The sequence below is a fragment of the Pristiophorus japonicus genome, chromosome 1 (assembly GCF_044704955.1).
Source record: "Pristiophorus japonicus isolate sPriJap1 chromosome 1, sPriJap1.hap1, whole genome shotgun sequence".
Classification (NCBI taxonomy): domain Eukaryota; kingdom Metazoa; phylum Chordata; class Chondrichthyes; family Pristiophoridae; genus Pristiophorus; species Pristiophorus japonicus.
The window spans coordinates 281,294,790-281,310,011 of record NC_091977.1 but is presented as its reverse complement, the minus strand read 5'-3'; the positions used below and the strand labels follow the sequence as shown (position 1 = coordinate 281,310,011).

General features: G+C 45.9%; 1 protein-coding gene across 1 annotated transcript in view; it reads left to right on the top strand.

Annotated features, from left to right (window-relative positions):
* timm21 (translocase of inner mitochondrial membrane 21) overlaps positions 1-15,222 on the top strand; it is a 33,091-nt gene that overhangs the window by 5,770 nt on the left and 12,099 nt on the right. The window contains exon 3 of the mRNA XM_070872489.1: positions 4,446-4,543. Coding sequence (XP_070728590.1) covers positions 4,446-4,543 — 98 coding nt within the window. The remainder of the gene's footprint in view (positions 1-4,445; positions 4,544-15,222) is intronic.

The window sequence follows — 15,222 nt, the reverse complement described above, 5'->3', positions numbered from 1 at the left end:
TTGGGCTGGATTTTCAGTTAGAGGCTTTTTAGGACACTAATGGCGACAGGGCGGTAAATTTTGCGCCAGGAAATGGTTTGCGACTGCAACCAACAAATTCGGTTGCTGCGCCCCGAGAGTTGAGTGGAGTGGAGCACTAAAGGAGGCGTTCCACACCTGTCTTAGGGCGCTAGGTCTCCCTGCAAAATAAAATCAGCACTAAAAACATTCCCAATATGTTGCTCACCCCAAATACAGATAAATTGCAAAGGTAAAACAAGAAAACAATCACACTTACCTCATGCAGTCATTCCTTCCCTCACTGCTGCTGGGACAGTTCAGACTGCCTGCTTTCTCAGGCGGGTTGGCTATGGGGAGCTACGGGATCAGCGCAAAACAAATTTCGAGATCAGGACGATAACGGGGGCATTGTACACCGGCGCGAAGCTCCTGGGCGGTACTGTTTAGCGCCGCCACGAAACAGGCACCAAATATCCTGGCGGGGCGCTGGAAGCTGATCGCCCGGGTGGTAAGCATTTCCAGATCCATTACCGCCCCTCCGGGGCACTAACAAAGGCACAATCCAAACGAAAATTCAGCCCTAAATCTCTCTTTTTTTTAATGTTTGATTTAAGTCTGCCATCTGAAGTTCAAAGTACTGTACTGTATTGTGTCCGAATGGGTGTTGTGTAAATAACTGACAAACTGAGCCAGGAGAAATGTTACTTAACTGTGCTTTTATACAACCCAAAATGGTGTCGCCAAACCGGCATGAACTAGCATGAGTACAGCAGCTGTGACTAGCTCCCGCAGGGTCCTAATGCCCGTCTAGTGAGTTGTAACAAATAAATAAATAAATAGAGTATGAACACAGCACATTATCCCTCTTTTTAAAACCACAGTCTATGTACAAGATCCTTGAGATAGCCAGGTCATGTTCTGATACGCTGAGACCAGCGTGGAGCTTGTGGTGTTTGCTCTAGGTTTTGGTTGGGAAACAGAACGGTGCCTCTGTTCCAGTAGCCAGCGAAGATTCCGCCCAATCATGAGCTCAGCAGGTGTCTTCCCCTTTAGCGAGTGCTTTGTCGAATGGTATGTGTGGAGAATGGTCTGAACCGCTTCATCGAATGTTTGGCCTGCTGCGAGGTTGGCTTTCAAACCCGCTTTGATGACGTGGTTAAAATGCTCAACACCTCTGTTGCTTTGAGTATTGTACCGAGCAGTAAGGCAACGCTCGATAGCATGACGAGTGAGGAAATCCGCAAACTGGTCGGACACAAACTGTGGTCCATTGTCAGTGTTTATGATCTCTGTGAGGCCCCACTTCATGAACATACGCTGCAGAATAGTGACGATCATTGATGAGGTCACTGAACTTGTAGTGATTTCAGGCCATTTGGAATGCAAGTCATGTACTACAACAAGGAAGCGCTGGTACTGTGGAGCTGCTTCAACTGGACCGAAGATATCCAACTGAAGTTGTTGTCATGGTCTTTGTGGCCATGGAATGGGCTTCATTGGCACCGATTGGATGTTTGTGGCCTTTTCGCTCAGACTGCATGCTTCGCAATGTGAGACAAACTCTCGATGTAAGTGTCAATCTCAGGCCACCATACTGAATTGCGACATCTCTGCTTCATGCGGACAATGCCAGGGTGTCCATCGTGTGCCAATGAGAGAACACTCTGTTGAAACGACTTGGGAATTACTGCTCTATCACCACAAGCTAGGCAGCCATCGTTCCAAATGAAAATTCATCGCTAAGCCTGTGGAAGGTTTTCAGCTCTTCCAGAATTTGCTTAGTCCACTCAGTCTGGAGGAAGTGGCACACATGCTGGAGCGTAGCATCACTCTCTGATTTGTTTTTGAGTTTGTCACAGGACACAAGGTTTCTGATGGACTGTGACATGTGTGTCGTCATCTGTGAACAAGTCAGCACCAGAGTCCGAAACAGGTGTCGAGCGGCTGAGCATGTCAGCTACATGGTTGCGACTGCCAGCGATGTACTGTACATCAAAGTTATACTGATGAAGGCGATCTGACCATCGGCTAATTCGTAGTGGTCTGTGCCCAGATCCAGTTGTAGCCATTAACGTAATTAGTGCATGATGAGCCATACGGAGGGTAAATTTCCTGCCATAGAGGTAGATGTGCCAGCGTTCACTTGCGTAGATGCAAGCAAGTGCTTCACGTTCCCCTGTAGAATATTTATATTCTGCAGACGAGAGCATGCGAGAGGTGAAGGCTCCTGGGCGTTCTAGGCCGTCAATCCATTGCGAGAGCACAGCGCTCACGGCGGTGCCTAATGCATCCGTGGTGACATACGTAGTGGCATTTGGATCAAAGTGCGCGAGGATAGGAGAGGATATGATTTTCTCCTTAAGCGTGGTGAATGTCTGAGCCAGGGAATCTGTCCATTTCCAAGGGACGTCCTTGTGCAGCAACTTGCGAAGTGGTTCGGTAATGTGCGCGTAGTACGTGACGAACTTCAGAGAGAAGTTACAAGAACCGAGGAATGATGAAAGTTCTTTGACGTTGATAGCCTCCTGCATTCGCTGGATCGTATCAGTGGTGTCAAGCGACCTTGTACTGTGACTCTGCAGCTCAGAAAGTTTATTTCTCCAGCAGCAAATATTCACTTACCGGCATTAAGTGTAATGTTATGTGTAGCAAGTCTAGCCATAACTACGTGAAGTTGTTGATCATGTTCTTCCATGGACGACAATATCGTCAAGCAGATTGAGGGCTCCCTCTATGCCTGCTAGCATAGTAATGACAATCTTCTGAAATGCACTTGGTGCAGAAGATAATCCGTAGGGCATGTGTCAATACTGATACAGACTATCATGTTTTGTGAATGCCATGAGCGGTTTGCTGTCCTCCGCTAGGGGTATTTGCAGGTAACTGTGGCACATGTCGAGTTTCATAAAAACTATTGAGCCGTGGAATTCTGAAGACAGTTCGTCGATGGTAGGAAGAGGGTACTTGACGGATATGATGGCCTTGTTGACCTTTTTCAGGTCGATGCTGTTATGTATGCAACCCTAGGCAACCTGTATCATACCGCCACCAGAGGGCTAATCTGTTGGGAGTCCCAAGGGATCCCAGCATCCCTTGGGAGCACAGTGTATAAGCAGGCCTCCCACACTGTACCAGCACTCTGGAGTTTGAATAAAGGAGCTAAGGTCACACTTACTCATTGTCTACAGTACTCAGTTGCATTACTTTATTATGAGCTTAACAGATGCATAGGCAGATCTCCCCATTTTTACGGCAAGCAACGACAAAGTTCGAGATCCAGGTTGAGGAGTCGATGCTCTCAATGATTCCCTGAGACTCAAATTGCGTAAATTCTGCGGATACTCGGTCGCGAACTGCGAATGGGAGACGGCGAAGTCGCTGCGTAACCGGTTTGACGGAAGGGTCAATGCGGGGGCGATGGCAGAATTTTGTTGTCACTCCAAACCCTGTGAAGATTGAGGGATACTATTTGTCAAAGTCCACAGTGTACACAGGTGTGCCGAGTGGGTCATAAACTTTGAACCCAAGCTTGTCAAAAAGGTCAACACCCATGAGACTTCGTCCCTTCAAGACATAAAAGGAAAAGTTCTCCAATGTTATGCCCTTGTAGTATATTTGGACAGATATGATCCCAAGTACTTCAATTTTGGAGTCGGAGTACGCATGTAGAGTGGAAGTTGCGGGCTGCAGTTGACAGTCCATGAAGTGGGTTTTGTACACAGCCTCGCTCAAAATGGAGACTTTGGCTCCAAGGTCAGTGAGGAGGCAGATGGGCGTGCCATCAATGTTTACCTCAGTCCTTGAATTTGCCTGAACTGATGTGCGAAATGTCATGAATGGTGCAAACCATACTGGGTTCATCCCTATCAGGGTTGTCCACATGTCGAATATGCTGCGATGAGTGACAGACACTAGCAAAATGGTTCATTTTACCCCCTGCAAAGCATTTCTTCCCATGTGTAGGGCAGTTAGGACTCTTTGCTGAGTGTGATTTGTCCCCACAGTTAAAGCAGTGGAAGTTAAGCTCGTAGTGGGTGGCTTATTACTAGCCCTGGGTCTCTGCTGTGATTTCTGCTTTGGCCAAGCGCCTTGCACATGGGCTGTAGCTGAAGTCTGCTGCACAGGGAGAGCAGGGAATCTGATTGCCTTTGAATTGGAAAGCACTGATTTGATTTGTATGGCCAAATTAGTTGCTCTGTCTAATGTCAATTTATCATCCTCCATTAGCAAGCGTTCGCGAGTGCAGGGTTTCGTTGTTTTCTCAATCATTTGATCTCTGATCATTTCCTCTAAGTGCTCCACAGTTACACGTAGCGGCCAGTTCAGTTAATGAAATGATGTACTGTTTGTTTGGTTCACCGTTCCCTTGCCCCCTTTTTACAAAATTGGTATCTCTCCAGCACTGCACTTGCTTCTCCTTTTAACATGGAGTTCTGTCATTTCAGGTGGATTATTCTATGTAATATTTAAAGAGCTCTTCTCCTCCTCGAGTCCGAGCAAAATATATGGAGATGCTCTGAAGAAGTGTAAAGCCCACCCAGAGGTATGTATATTATATATACAATATATGTTTTTTTGTCAGCTGTGGCTCACTGGGTAGCACTCTCACCTCTGACTCAGAAGATTGTGGGTTCAAGTCCCACTCCAGTACCAAAAAATCTAGTGCAGTGTTGAGGGAGTGCTGCACTGTCGGAGGCCCCATCTACTCTCTCAAGTGAACATAAAAAATCCCATGGCACTATTTCGAACAAGAGCAAGGGAATTATCCCCAGTGTTCTGGCCAATATTTATCCCTCAATCACGATTTAAAAAAAAAAACGATTATCTGGTCATTTATCACATTGCTGTTTGTAGGAGCTTGCTGTGTGCAAATTGGCTGCCATGTTTCCCACATTTCAACAGTCACTACATTCCAAAAGTACTCCATAAGAACATAAGAAATAGGAGCAGGAGTAGGCCATCCGACCCCTTGAGCCTGCTCCACTATTCAATACGATCATGGCTGATCCAATCATGGACTCAGGTCCACTTCCCTGCCCGCTCCCTATAACCCCTTATTCCCTTTTCGTTTAAGAAACTATTTCTGTAAAGCGCTTTGAGACGTCTGGTGATCGTGAAAGATGCCATATAAATCCAAATCTTTCCATCTTTCTTTCTACATGTTTAGATAACACACTATATATTTTTTTATGACTAATTTTACTACTTACACATCACACTCCCCAAGCTATCGGCCCTCTCCTTTGAAAACATTGTAGAGTTATAGTATGATACAAGGGGTGAGTGAATTCTGTTATGTGGAGAGATTTAGAGAAGCCGGGATTGTTCTCTTTAGAGCAGAGGTGGTTAAGGGAGATTTAAAAGACGTGTTCAAAATTATGTTGGGTTTTGATAGAGTAAATAAGAAGAAGCTGTTTTCACTGGCGGGCGGGTCGGTAACCAGATGATACAGATTTAAGATAATTACCGATTTTATTTTTACATAACAAGTTAAGATGATCTGGAATGCATTGCCTGAAAGGGTGGCAGAAGCAGATTCAATAATAACCTTCAAAAGAGAATTGGATATATACTTGAAAAGGAAAAGTTTACAGGGCGATGGGGAAAGAGCAGAGGAGTGGGACTAATTGGATAGCTCTTTCACAGAACTGGCACAGGCACGATGGGCTGAAAGTCATCCTCCTGTGCTGTGTGATGCTAGGACTAGGTAGAATAGCTATTGTTCCCTGTAGTATTTTAATAATGTCAATGAATCTTTGTTGTAAGGGGAATGTTGTTTAGCCAGTGTTTATTTTGCATTTTGCTTGGTCTGTTTTGGCTTCTGAAGAATAAACTAGTTGACCTCCTATGGCATTGCACATGTGGGGAGGGGAGTCGAGATCAAGTCCAGTATTTAGGTCCAGCAGAGGTCAGGCTAATTGGCCACGGAGGTGGGAAGTGGAAAGAGGGGAGCGCATACGAACATTGAAAAGACCCTCTGAAAATCCAGTCTGTCCCCCACAATTGTGATGCCTTGTGCATCTTCATATCATCTGCAAACTTGCAGATTGTGCCCCAACAACTACATCTAGATCATCAATAAATGTAGTAAAGAGCAGTGTTCCCAAGCATCGATCCCTGTGGGACACCATTGATGACCAGTCTCCAAACAGATCCAAATCCATCCACAGCTATCTTCTGCCTACAGCTTACCAGCCAGTTCTCAATCCAGCTCAATATGTTACCACTAATATTAAAGGCTTTAATCTTGTAGAGAAGCCTCTTGTGCAGTACCTTTTCAAGAGCTTTTAGGAAGTCTATGTGGACAGCATTTACTGGATTTCCCTCATCCACCATCTTGGTGACTTCTTCAAAAAATCTAAGACAGCATCTCCCTTTTCTTGAAGCCATGTTGGGTGTTCCAAGTATGTTCCCCTCTACTTAAGTCATCATATATTGCATCCGTAATGATTCACACCAGCATTTTTCCTGTTACTGATGTCAAACTAATGGGCCTATAGAGTTACCTGGGTCCATCTTATCTCCTTTTTTAAAGATGATGGACGACATTAGCTCCTTCCAGTCTACGGGAACTGTCCCAGATCTTTGGATGCGAGCAGATGCATTGGTGTTAATATCTTTGCTCTCTGAGAATGGCGATATGAGCGGCTTATGATCAGTTTCTAACTCAAACTTAAGCCCAAACAGATACTGGTGCATTTTTTTCACCCCGTAAATGCATGCCAGAGCTGCTTTTTCAATCATGCTGTCGGCCTTTTCGGCCTTGGCCAAATTCCTGGATGCATAAGCGACCGGTTGCAATGTTCCTGATTAATTTGTTTGTTGTATACACACCCGACCCTATGCAAAGATGCATCGCAAGCTAGCACTAAATGTTTACAATGGTCATACAGAACAAACAGATTGTTGGAACATAACAGATTTCTGTTTTTCTCAAATGCAGTCTCTTGTGATTTCCCCCATAACCATTCATCTCCCTTGCGTAGCAACATATGTAGCGGCTCTAGCAAGGTGCTTAACCCGGGTAGGAAATTACCAAAATAATCGCGCATGTGCAGAGGTCCCGGCACTGTTTTCAGCTCCGCCCCCTACAGCTCCTGCTGTGCCGCGCCCAGCTCCAGAGGACCTGCAGGGAGCTGGAGAATAGGTAAGTTTTTTTTAGGCGCACTTTCTGACGGCGCGGCCCGAAACTTGGGCCCATAGTGTTTACCGTCGCAACTACCGCCGCGTATCCCATATCTACCATTTCTAGTATCCCTCTTTTTCCCCGATCCCTGAACCTCTTTCCACATTAAACTTCAAGGTTTTTGATTCAGGGCCTTCAAGTGCTCACAGGGTCAGGTTTTTTTTACAGGCTTATAGTGTCTGACCTGCAGAAGTTGGGGATGGTTAAGTCTGTTAAATTTAGGAATACTGTAATTACTCGCAGCCGTACCCCGAAGTGTATCTTATCCTTGGTCTGCCTTATTACCAATCCCCCTTTTGCCTCAGTGTTCATAGTTGGACACGTTGGTGGCACTGGGAGTGTGGTGGTCGAGGCCCTGATAGTGCTCACTGTTGCTAAGGTAGTGGTGGATCTATCTTGGGGAATAACCCTCCAACACCATTCATAGGCCGCTGCACATTTGGAGGGCGGGCATATCTTCCACTCATCCTTCCCTTGCTAAGGTACTTGAGAGAAATCTGGCGCGCACCTTATCTGCACCCCCTTTTCCCGGGTGCAGTATCTTTGTCCCCCCCCCCCCCCCTCCTGGTTAAAAAACAGGTCTTATTCCCACTAATTATTCATCCCTTATTACTGGTTCATCCCCAATATTGGTTTGATCCCTCTCTACGTTGTCTTATGCCTGTTAATCCGATGCTGCAATTTAAGTCCACAGCTGCTCCGAACGTCACCGTCAACGTTTCTGATTCTTTATCACAACTAATCTCGCCCGAGTCTCTGTAATACAGGCCTTGCTGTCCCTCAGCCGGTTGTCCTCGGTATGAGGATGAGTTGCCCCACGTTGTTCCCTAGAGCACCACGGTCCTGTAAAAAAATATATATATATTTCCCAGTCGTCGCTGGTTAATTAGTGACTTTTTTTCAACTGGGTCCAGTGTTTCCACTTGCCGATACCCCTTATAACTACGCTGGCGCATGTGTCGCTTGCCATTATCACCTGATGAGGTCCGGTCCATTTTGGTGTGAGCCTGGACCTCTCTGGGTTAATTCTCACCATCACCTGACTGCCTACTTGGGGTATTTGGACCTTCTATTCTTTAATGTCATTCTCTAAGTCCTTGATTACTTGCTGATCTTTAGCCTGTGCTTTTAAATCATGTAACTGCTTACAGAGTTCCATCACAAACCTCCGTATCCTGTCTTTATAAGGTCCTACGTCCTCACTTCCTGTAACCAAGACTTCTGACAGCCTCATTGCCCTTCCGGTCATTAGTTAAAAGGGTGTCAGTCCTGTCATCCGACTAGGGGTTGCCCTGAGTTTCATCAGTACTCGGGGTAACATATCCACCCACCCCTTTCATCTCTTCGATTGCCTTGGCTAGGGCCGCTTTTAAGGTCGTATTCATTCATTCCACCAATCCGGAAGATTCCGGATGGTATGGGATATGGAATTTATGCCTGATCCCTAGTTAAGCGCAGGCCTGTTTCATTATCTTCCCTGTGAAATGTGTCACATGCCAGACACGAGACTCCCAAAGCAAGCGCTCTACTCGGAACTCCTTCACGACAAACAAGCCAAAGTTGGGAAGAGGAAACGTTACAGAGACACCCTCAAAGCCTCCCAGAAAAAGTGCAACATCCCCACCGACACCTTGGGAGTCCCTGGCCAAAGATCGCCCTAAGTGGAGGAAGTGCATTGGGGAGGGTGCTGAGCATGCTGAGAGCATGCAGAAACCAAGCGCAGGCAGCGGAAAGAGCGTGCGGCAAACCAGTACACCCACCCCTTCCCTCAACGACTATCTGTCCCACCTGTGACAGGGACTGTGGCTCTCATATTGTACTATTCAGCCACCTAAGGACTCATTTTAAGAGTGGAAGCAAGTCTTCCTCGACTCCGAGGGAATGCCTATGATGACGATGTACCTTGATCTGAGTCCAGCTGTAGTGGCATTCCCCATCAGGGTATTATTTCCTCTGCTAGGATTCTGACCACTCTGATGATCAATTTCTAGTGGCGAATGCTTTTACCCACTTCGTAAACTGATCTATTATAACTAGGCAGTATATCTTCCCCTTGTTGCTGGATAACGGTCCAGTAAAATCTATCTAAGTTTTCCCAGAGTCCTTTTCGGTCAGGGCTGATGTCCCATTCTGACCTTTACTTTCCCCCCCGGGTTGTATTTTGCGCATGTCACGTACCTTCTACAGTGGTCCTCTATATCTCTACCCATTTCCTTCCACCACCAGCATCTGGACCTCGAGCTTATCATGTTGGTTCCACCTGTATGGACAGACCCGTGATATAAATTTAGTAGGCTCCCCTGGATACATTTTGGGGTCGCCACATTCCCATCTTTGTTCCATACCCTGTCGGTCCCTTGTTGGGCTCCTCTCTGCTTCCACCCCTCCTTTTCCCGTGGAGTGACTTCTCCCTGTACCTTAAGCATGTTTACTTCCTCAGGCCCGATTGTACATGCTCCGACCTGGGCTTCCCCGGCCAGTGTACCTGTCTCCGCCACCCGCTTGGCCGCTTTGTCTCCCCATCGCACACTCTTGGGATAGGAGGGAGGCTTCCACTAATTTCTTAACAATATCCTCGTGTTTTATTGGCCCTCCTCCTGAAATCATGTATCCCTGTCTACTCCAGGCTATCATATAATCATGCACTCCAAAAGCATATCGACTGTCTGTATAGATGTTTACTCTTTTTCCCTTGGCCGTCCTCAGAGCCTCAGTGAGAGCCACCAATTCAGCCACTTGAGCCGATAGGCCCCCTTCTAGCCGTTCTTCCCCTCTAACCTGTCCGCCCCTATCTACCACGGCCCATCCTGTCCGTGGTGTCCCGTTGATATAGCGCCGGGACCCTTCTACGTATAGATCTATGTCTGACTCCTCAAGCGGGGTTTCACTTATCTGACTACTTCCCTCGTCTTCTCCTGTCGGGCTACACTGATGCTCCTCTCCCTCCGTAATGATCCACCCTGCAGGGTTGTTACAGTTGTCTTTTATTATGGTTACCATCCCGCTGGGGGGGGGGTAAGAGCATTGCTTCCCACCTTGCCCTTCGTACGTCGGATACCGTTTTTAGCCTTCCTGTGTTAAGCAATTCTATTATGGTATTCTGGGTATGTAGAATAACGTGTCCCGAAATTACTATTGGTTCGCTAACTCTGATGGCCCACGCAGCACAGTCGAGGGCAGCAACGCACCTCGACAGTCCTGCGGCTGCAGGTTGCGGTTTACCTGAGTAATATGCCACTGGCCTATGCCTGTCCCCATGTAATTGAGTCACCACCGCATTATAATGATCTTTACTGTGGTAGGTATCGATGTGGAAGGGCCTATTCTGGTCGGAATCCCAGGGCTGGAGCACTTGTGAGGGCTTATTTTAACTTTACAAATGCCGTTTCCTGATCAGGGCCCCAGTCCATTGGCTCTTAGGAGGGTTCCACCCCCCTCAAACCAGGTCCTGTATAGGTTGGGCCATCTCGGCATATTCGGGGATAACATTTCGGCAGTAGTTGAATAACCCTAGTACCTGCCTGACCCTTTTCACAGTCCCTGGCCTTGGCATCGATCTAATCGCCTCCTTTCTGTCCTCGGGCATCTGTCTCTTCCCTTGTTATATATCCTAGATATGTTACTTCGTTTTTTCTCAACTGTACCTTCCTAGGATTTATTTTTAATCTCTCACTCTGTAGAGCTCCTAGCACTGTAGTTAAAGCTAGTACGTGGTGTTGTTCTGTACTGGAGGCAATAAGGATATCGTCTACATACCGCAAAAAGGTGCTCCCTTCTCCTACGTCTACCGGTTCCAAAATCCCTGACAGTACTCGATGAAATATGCTCGGGTTATTATGGAATCTCTGTGGCACTCTGGTCCATGTGTATTGTTTTCCCTTTATGGTGAAGACAAATTTCCCTTGGGACTCTTTGTCTAAGGGTATGGCCCAAAGTCCATTTGCTATATCAAGCATGGTGAATATCTTATGTTCTGGATCCAGGCCATTAAAAATTGTGGCCGGACTTGCCACAATCGGGTGCTCTCTAGGAATCACCTTATTCAGGGCGGTATAATTGATAGTCGGTAAGACCTGTCGGGTTTCTTTACCAGCCACACAGGTGAATTAATGGAGGATATTACCCCTTGCTTCTCTAATTCCTGCACTATCTGACAGACCACTGTCTCAGCTTTGGGTCTTAATGGTACTGTCAGTGAGCTTTGTGTTCAGGTCCGGGAATGTTGATGGGTGGTATCTCTGCTAGCCCACAATCCTGCTTGTATTGTGCCCACAGAGTTGGGTATGATTGGCACATGCTACCCCATGCACCCTTTGTTTCCCACGCAGGCTGGATTAGGGTTATTCCGGCCACTCTGTGCTGCTGGTGTCCCGGGTATTCGAACTTAATTTGGTTTACGTGCTAATCCCCCAAAATGATCCGGTTATGCTAGGGATCTATCAGTACCCCTATCTCCCTTAAGGTAGCGATTCCCAATATGATGCCCTCTGTGTTCTGACAGCACCAAAACTGAGCAGGTAGCATTACTCCCTGTACTTCTAATAACACCACCTCACTTAGGGTTGCTTTCTGATATCCCCCACCCACTCCTTGTATGTTAATGGTCCTGCGGGTCAGGGGCAAATCTAAGTTGGTTATGGAAACGAACGCTCCTGTATCTGCTAGCATATTGCAGTGCCGGCCCCTTAACACTGCACTAATAAACATTCTTGGATCCCCTAGTTGCCGTCCCATACCTCCACCGGGGGCCGACAACCCCTAGCGTGTGCTGGCTAATCGGAGCAAGTTGATAATATCCTCGTTGGAGGGTGTCTCAGGTGGGGGTGGTGGTAGCTGTGGTGCTGGTACCTGTTTGAGCATGTTCATCAGTTTTTCCCTGGTTAATGGTGTTCCCTTCTTTGCCTGTTGGGGGCCTCACCTTCCCACACCTCCTCCCTTATTCCAGCAATCTTTGGACAAGTGTTCCACTTTACCACAACTATAACATTTCCCTCTAGAATTTCCGTATCCTTTCTTCTTCTGCAGGCATTCTACTGAAGTGACCTTCCTGATTGCAGTTAAAACATATCAGGGGAGCTGCACGGGGTGTTCATCCTCTCCCTCCGTCTCTGCTGCTACCGTCACTGCTGCCATTTTAGCTATCTTTTCCCTTTGTTCTGACTTTAACTCCTCTATGTGCTCTGCCCATTCCAGAGTTTCATCGTAATTGTCCCCCACTTTGAATCCTAACTTAATTATCTTTTGATGGGCTTTCCCCCAGTCCATCCTTAAACATTTTCAAAAATGCTGCATCATCTTTGTCAGGGTCATTCGTGTCGGAGTGGTCTTTGTACTCAATCCACTTTTGTTCCCCATATTCCCCCACACTTTCGCCTGCCTTTGAGTTACTTTCAGTATCCTACTCCAAAATCGGTCCCCAGCACCCATCCATCCCATGCTTGAGAAATTCCAATTTTTGCATTTTTGGCATATCGACCCCGCCCCTATTCTGCCAGTTCCCACTTTGTACCAATTGTGTCATTTTGTGCCAATTTTATCGGATCCGTTTTGGCTTTTACCAGATTGTGAATGTTTGCTAAGGTTAGGTTGTGGGTGTCTAGCATCTCTTCCACCTTTTGACAGAATTCCATATTCCTAATAATTGTTTTAGGGGCTGGCAATTCATTCAATAGTATTTGTCTCTCCTGTGGACTGAGGGGCTGGTCTGCTTCCGTTGGCGGGAATCATAGTGGTGTGTATAGGCGCAGCTGGTAGGTAGCCATTATCATATGCTGGGGGCCAATCTACTCCGTCCTTATCATCAGCCAACTCATCCCAGCCTGGTTTACTGTCAGGTTGGGTTTGTGGGCTACTCTCACCCACCGAGAGGTACAGCGGTTTTATTGCTGGTGCCGTAGGTGATCCTGTTACGGCTGCGTACTGCACTATCCGTCCAGTCCCGTCTTTTATCTCTTCCAGCTTATTTATCTTAGGAACTCAAACAAAACAAATTCAAGAGTTAGAACCTATATCTTTTATCTATCCTCTGTACCAGGCAAGTATTATTACATAGACTTGCTCCATTTTATTCTTAGTCTGACTCTCACCATTTGAGTGTTATAAGTGTGCTTTACATACATAAGCGAGTTTTACATATAATCTGTCAATAGGCTATATATTACAATCCCTACAGTGAGGTGGAGGAACTCTCGATTCCTCACAACCTCCTAATACTGTTGAGCCCTATAATCTGGATCATTTGATGTGTCTGATCAATTCATTACCTTTAGTGACCATGTGTCTGTCTACTTCCACTTTGGTGACAATACTTTATCCCCTTGCAATACTCTACCTCCTTACAATGAGGAAAGATGGGAGAGACTCAAGTGGAGCATGAAATCCAGCATGGACTGGTTGGACCGAATTACCTGTTTCTGTGCCATATATCCTATGTAGACTACACACTCTGTCTCTTTAATGTGCTGATGCTTCTGTCCGTTACTCAACCTGTTGCATCAATGCCCTCATGATTCCCCTCTAGGTCTGTTCCCACCGCCCCTCCCCCCATCCCCAACCTGTTCTCATTGTATCAGTGTACCTGTCCACCTCTTATGTTGCAGCTCTGACGAAAGGTCCATACCTGAAGCATTAACTTGGCCTGTTCTTTCCACAGATACTGACTGACCTGTTGAGTGTTTCCAACGTTTTCTGTTTTTGTTTGATTGCCAGCGTCTGCAGTATTTTGCTTTTTATCTTTTGTATTGAAAACATTTAAGCCCCTTATTCCTTTTTAAGGTTTGATTTCTGACTCTTTTTAAATGAGAAATGTCTGAACAGATGGCTGTAGCACCAGAGTTTAAACTAAGTGAAATGCCAAGACTATCAGAGTAAATGACACCCCCCCACAGGGCCCTTTCCCATTGTGGCGTGATCCCAGAGCTGAAATTTATCTTGTTTTCTCTCGCTGAGCAGTGTCCCTGCCAAATGGAGGTGTGAATTATGTATTGAAAGAAAACACACGGACTATGCCAAGTATTTTGCATGGAACAATCCCTGTTGCCATATATTTGAGCAGATTTTTTTCGACCAGAAACAACGGCAATTAGGTGGAAGCCAAGATGAAGGGAGAAGACTTGGTACACAGGACGCTGTGGAGTGAAATTGGTCATGGGCAGTCACACGAGATGGCCGATAGAGAATCGGAAATCTGATTTACATGATACCCGATTTTCTTTTTTAAAGAAAATAAGGAAGTGTGCAAAACGGATTTCCTACATTACAACATTGACTGCACTTCAAAAGTACTTAATTGGCTGTAAGCACTTTAGGACATCCTAAGGTAAAAGGCGCTATATAAATGCACGTTCTTTCTTTACCAACTCTCTATTGAAAGTTTTGTGCAATTGTGCAAGACCAATTTCACTCTTTCCTTTCTCCCCCCCCCCCCCCCCCCCGATAATGACATGGAAATAGTTTGGCACTGATGTAAAAGTTAATTTTTGGTATAGTTTCTCTAAAACAGAAAAGGTGGGATACTTTAAGGGAGGGTGAAATAGTTCAAGTTTTTTAAATGCTCTGTTCCTGAGCAAATGCAGTTTTATTTCTAAATTTGACAAGAAAATTCAGATTAAAATACTGCACCCTTTAAACTGCAATATACCGGTGTAATACAGAATTACGCAAACTCAGTTAAGGTGCTTAACTTCCCATCTCTCTAACTGTAAGCCTCTACTCTGGTGTTGACTGGATTCCAACTTTGAATGAGTTTTATCTGCTTTCAGCGGGCTCCTCCGAGAAGGGCAGAATAAACAAGATTGAGCATTGAGAGCCTGTATTTTCCCTGTAACTAGCACCCTTGCCTGTCCAAGCTGATGGTTGTTTGATGATTATCAAATATCCATACAGCCATTATAGGACACACTTAAAATAGTTCCACAAAGATTACAACTGTGTCCAGGCTTGATGATGTTTCAGACTTAATACATCATCTTAACAACAGCAGTAGCAATTTTTTCATTTCCGTTTCAGCAAAATTACTGCTCTGTGAAGCAATTTGT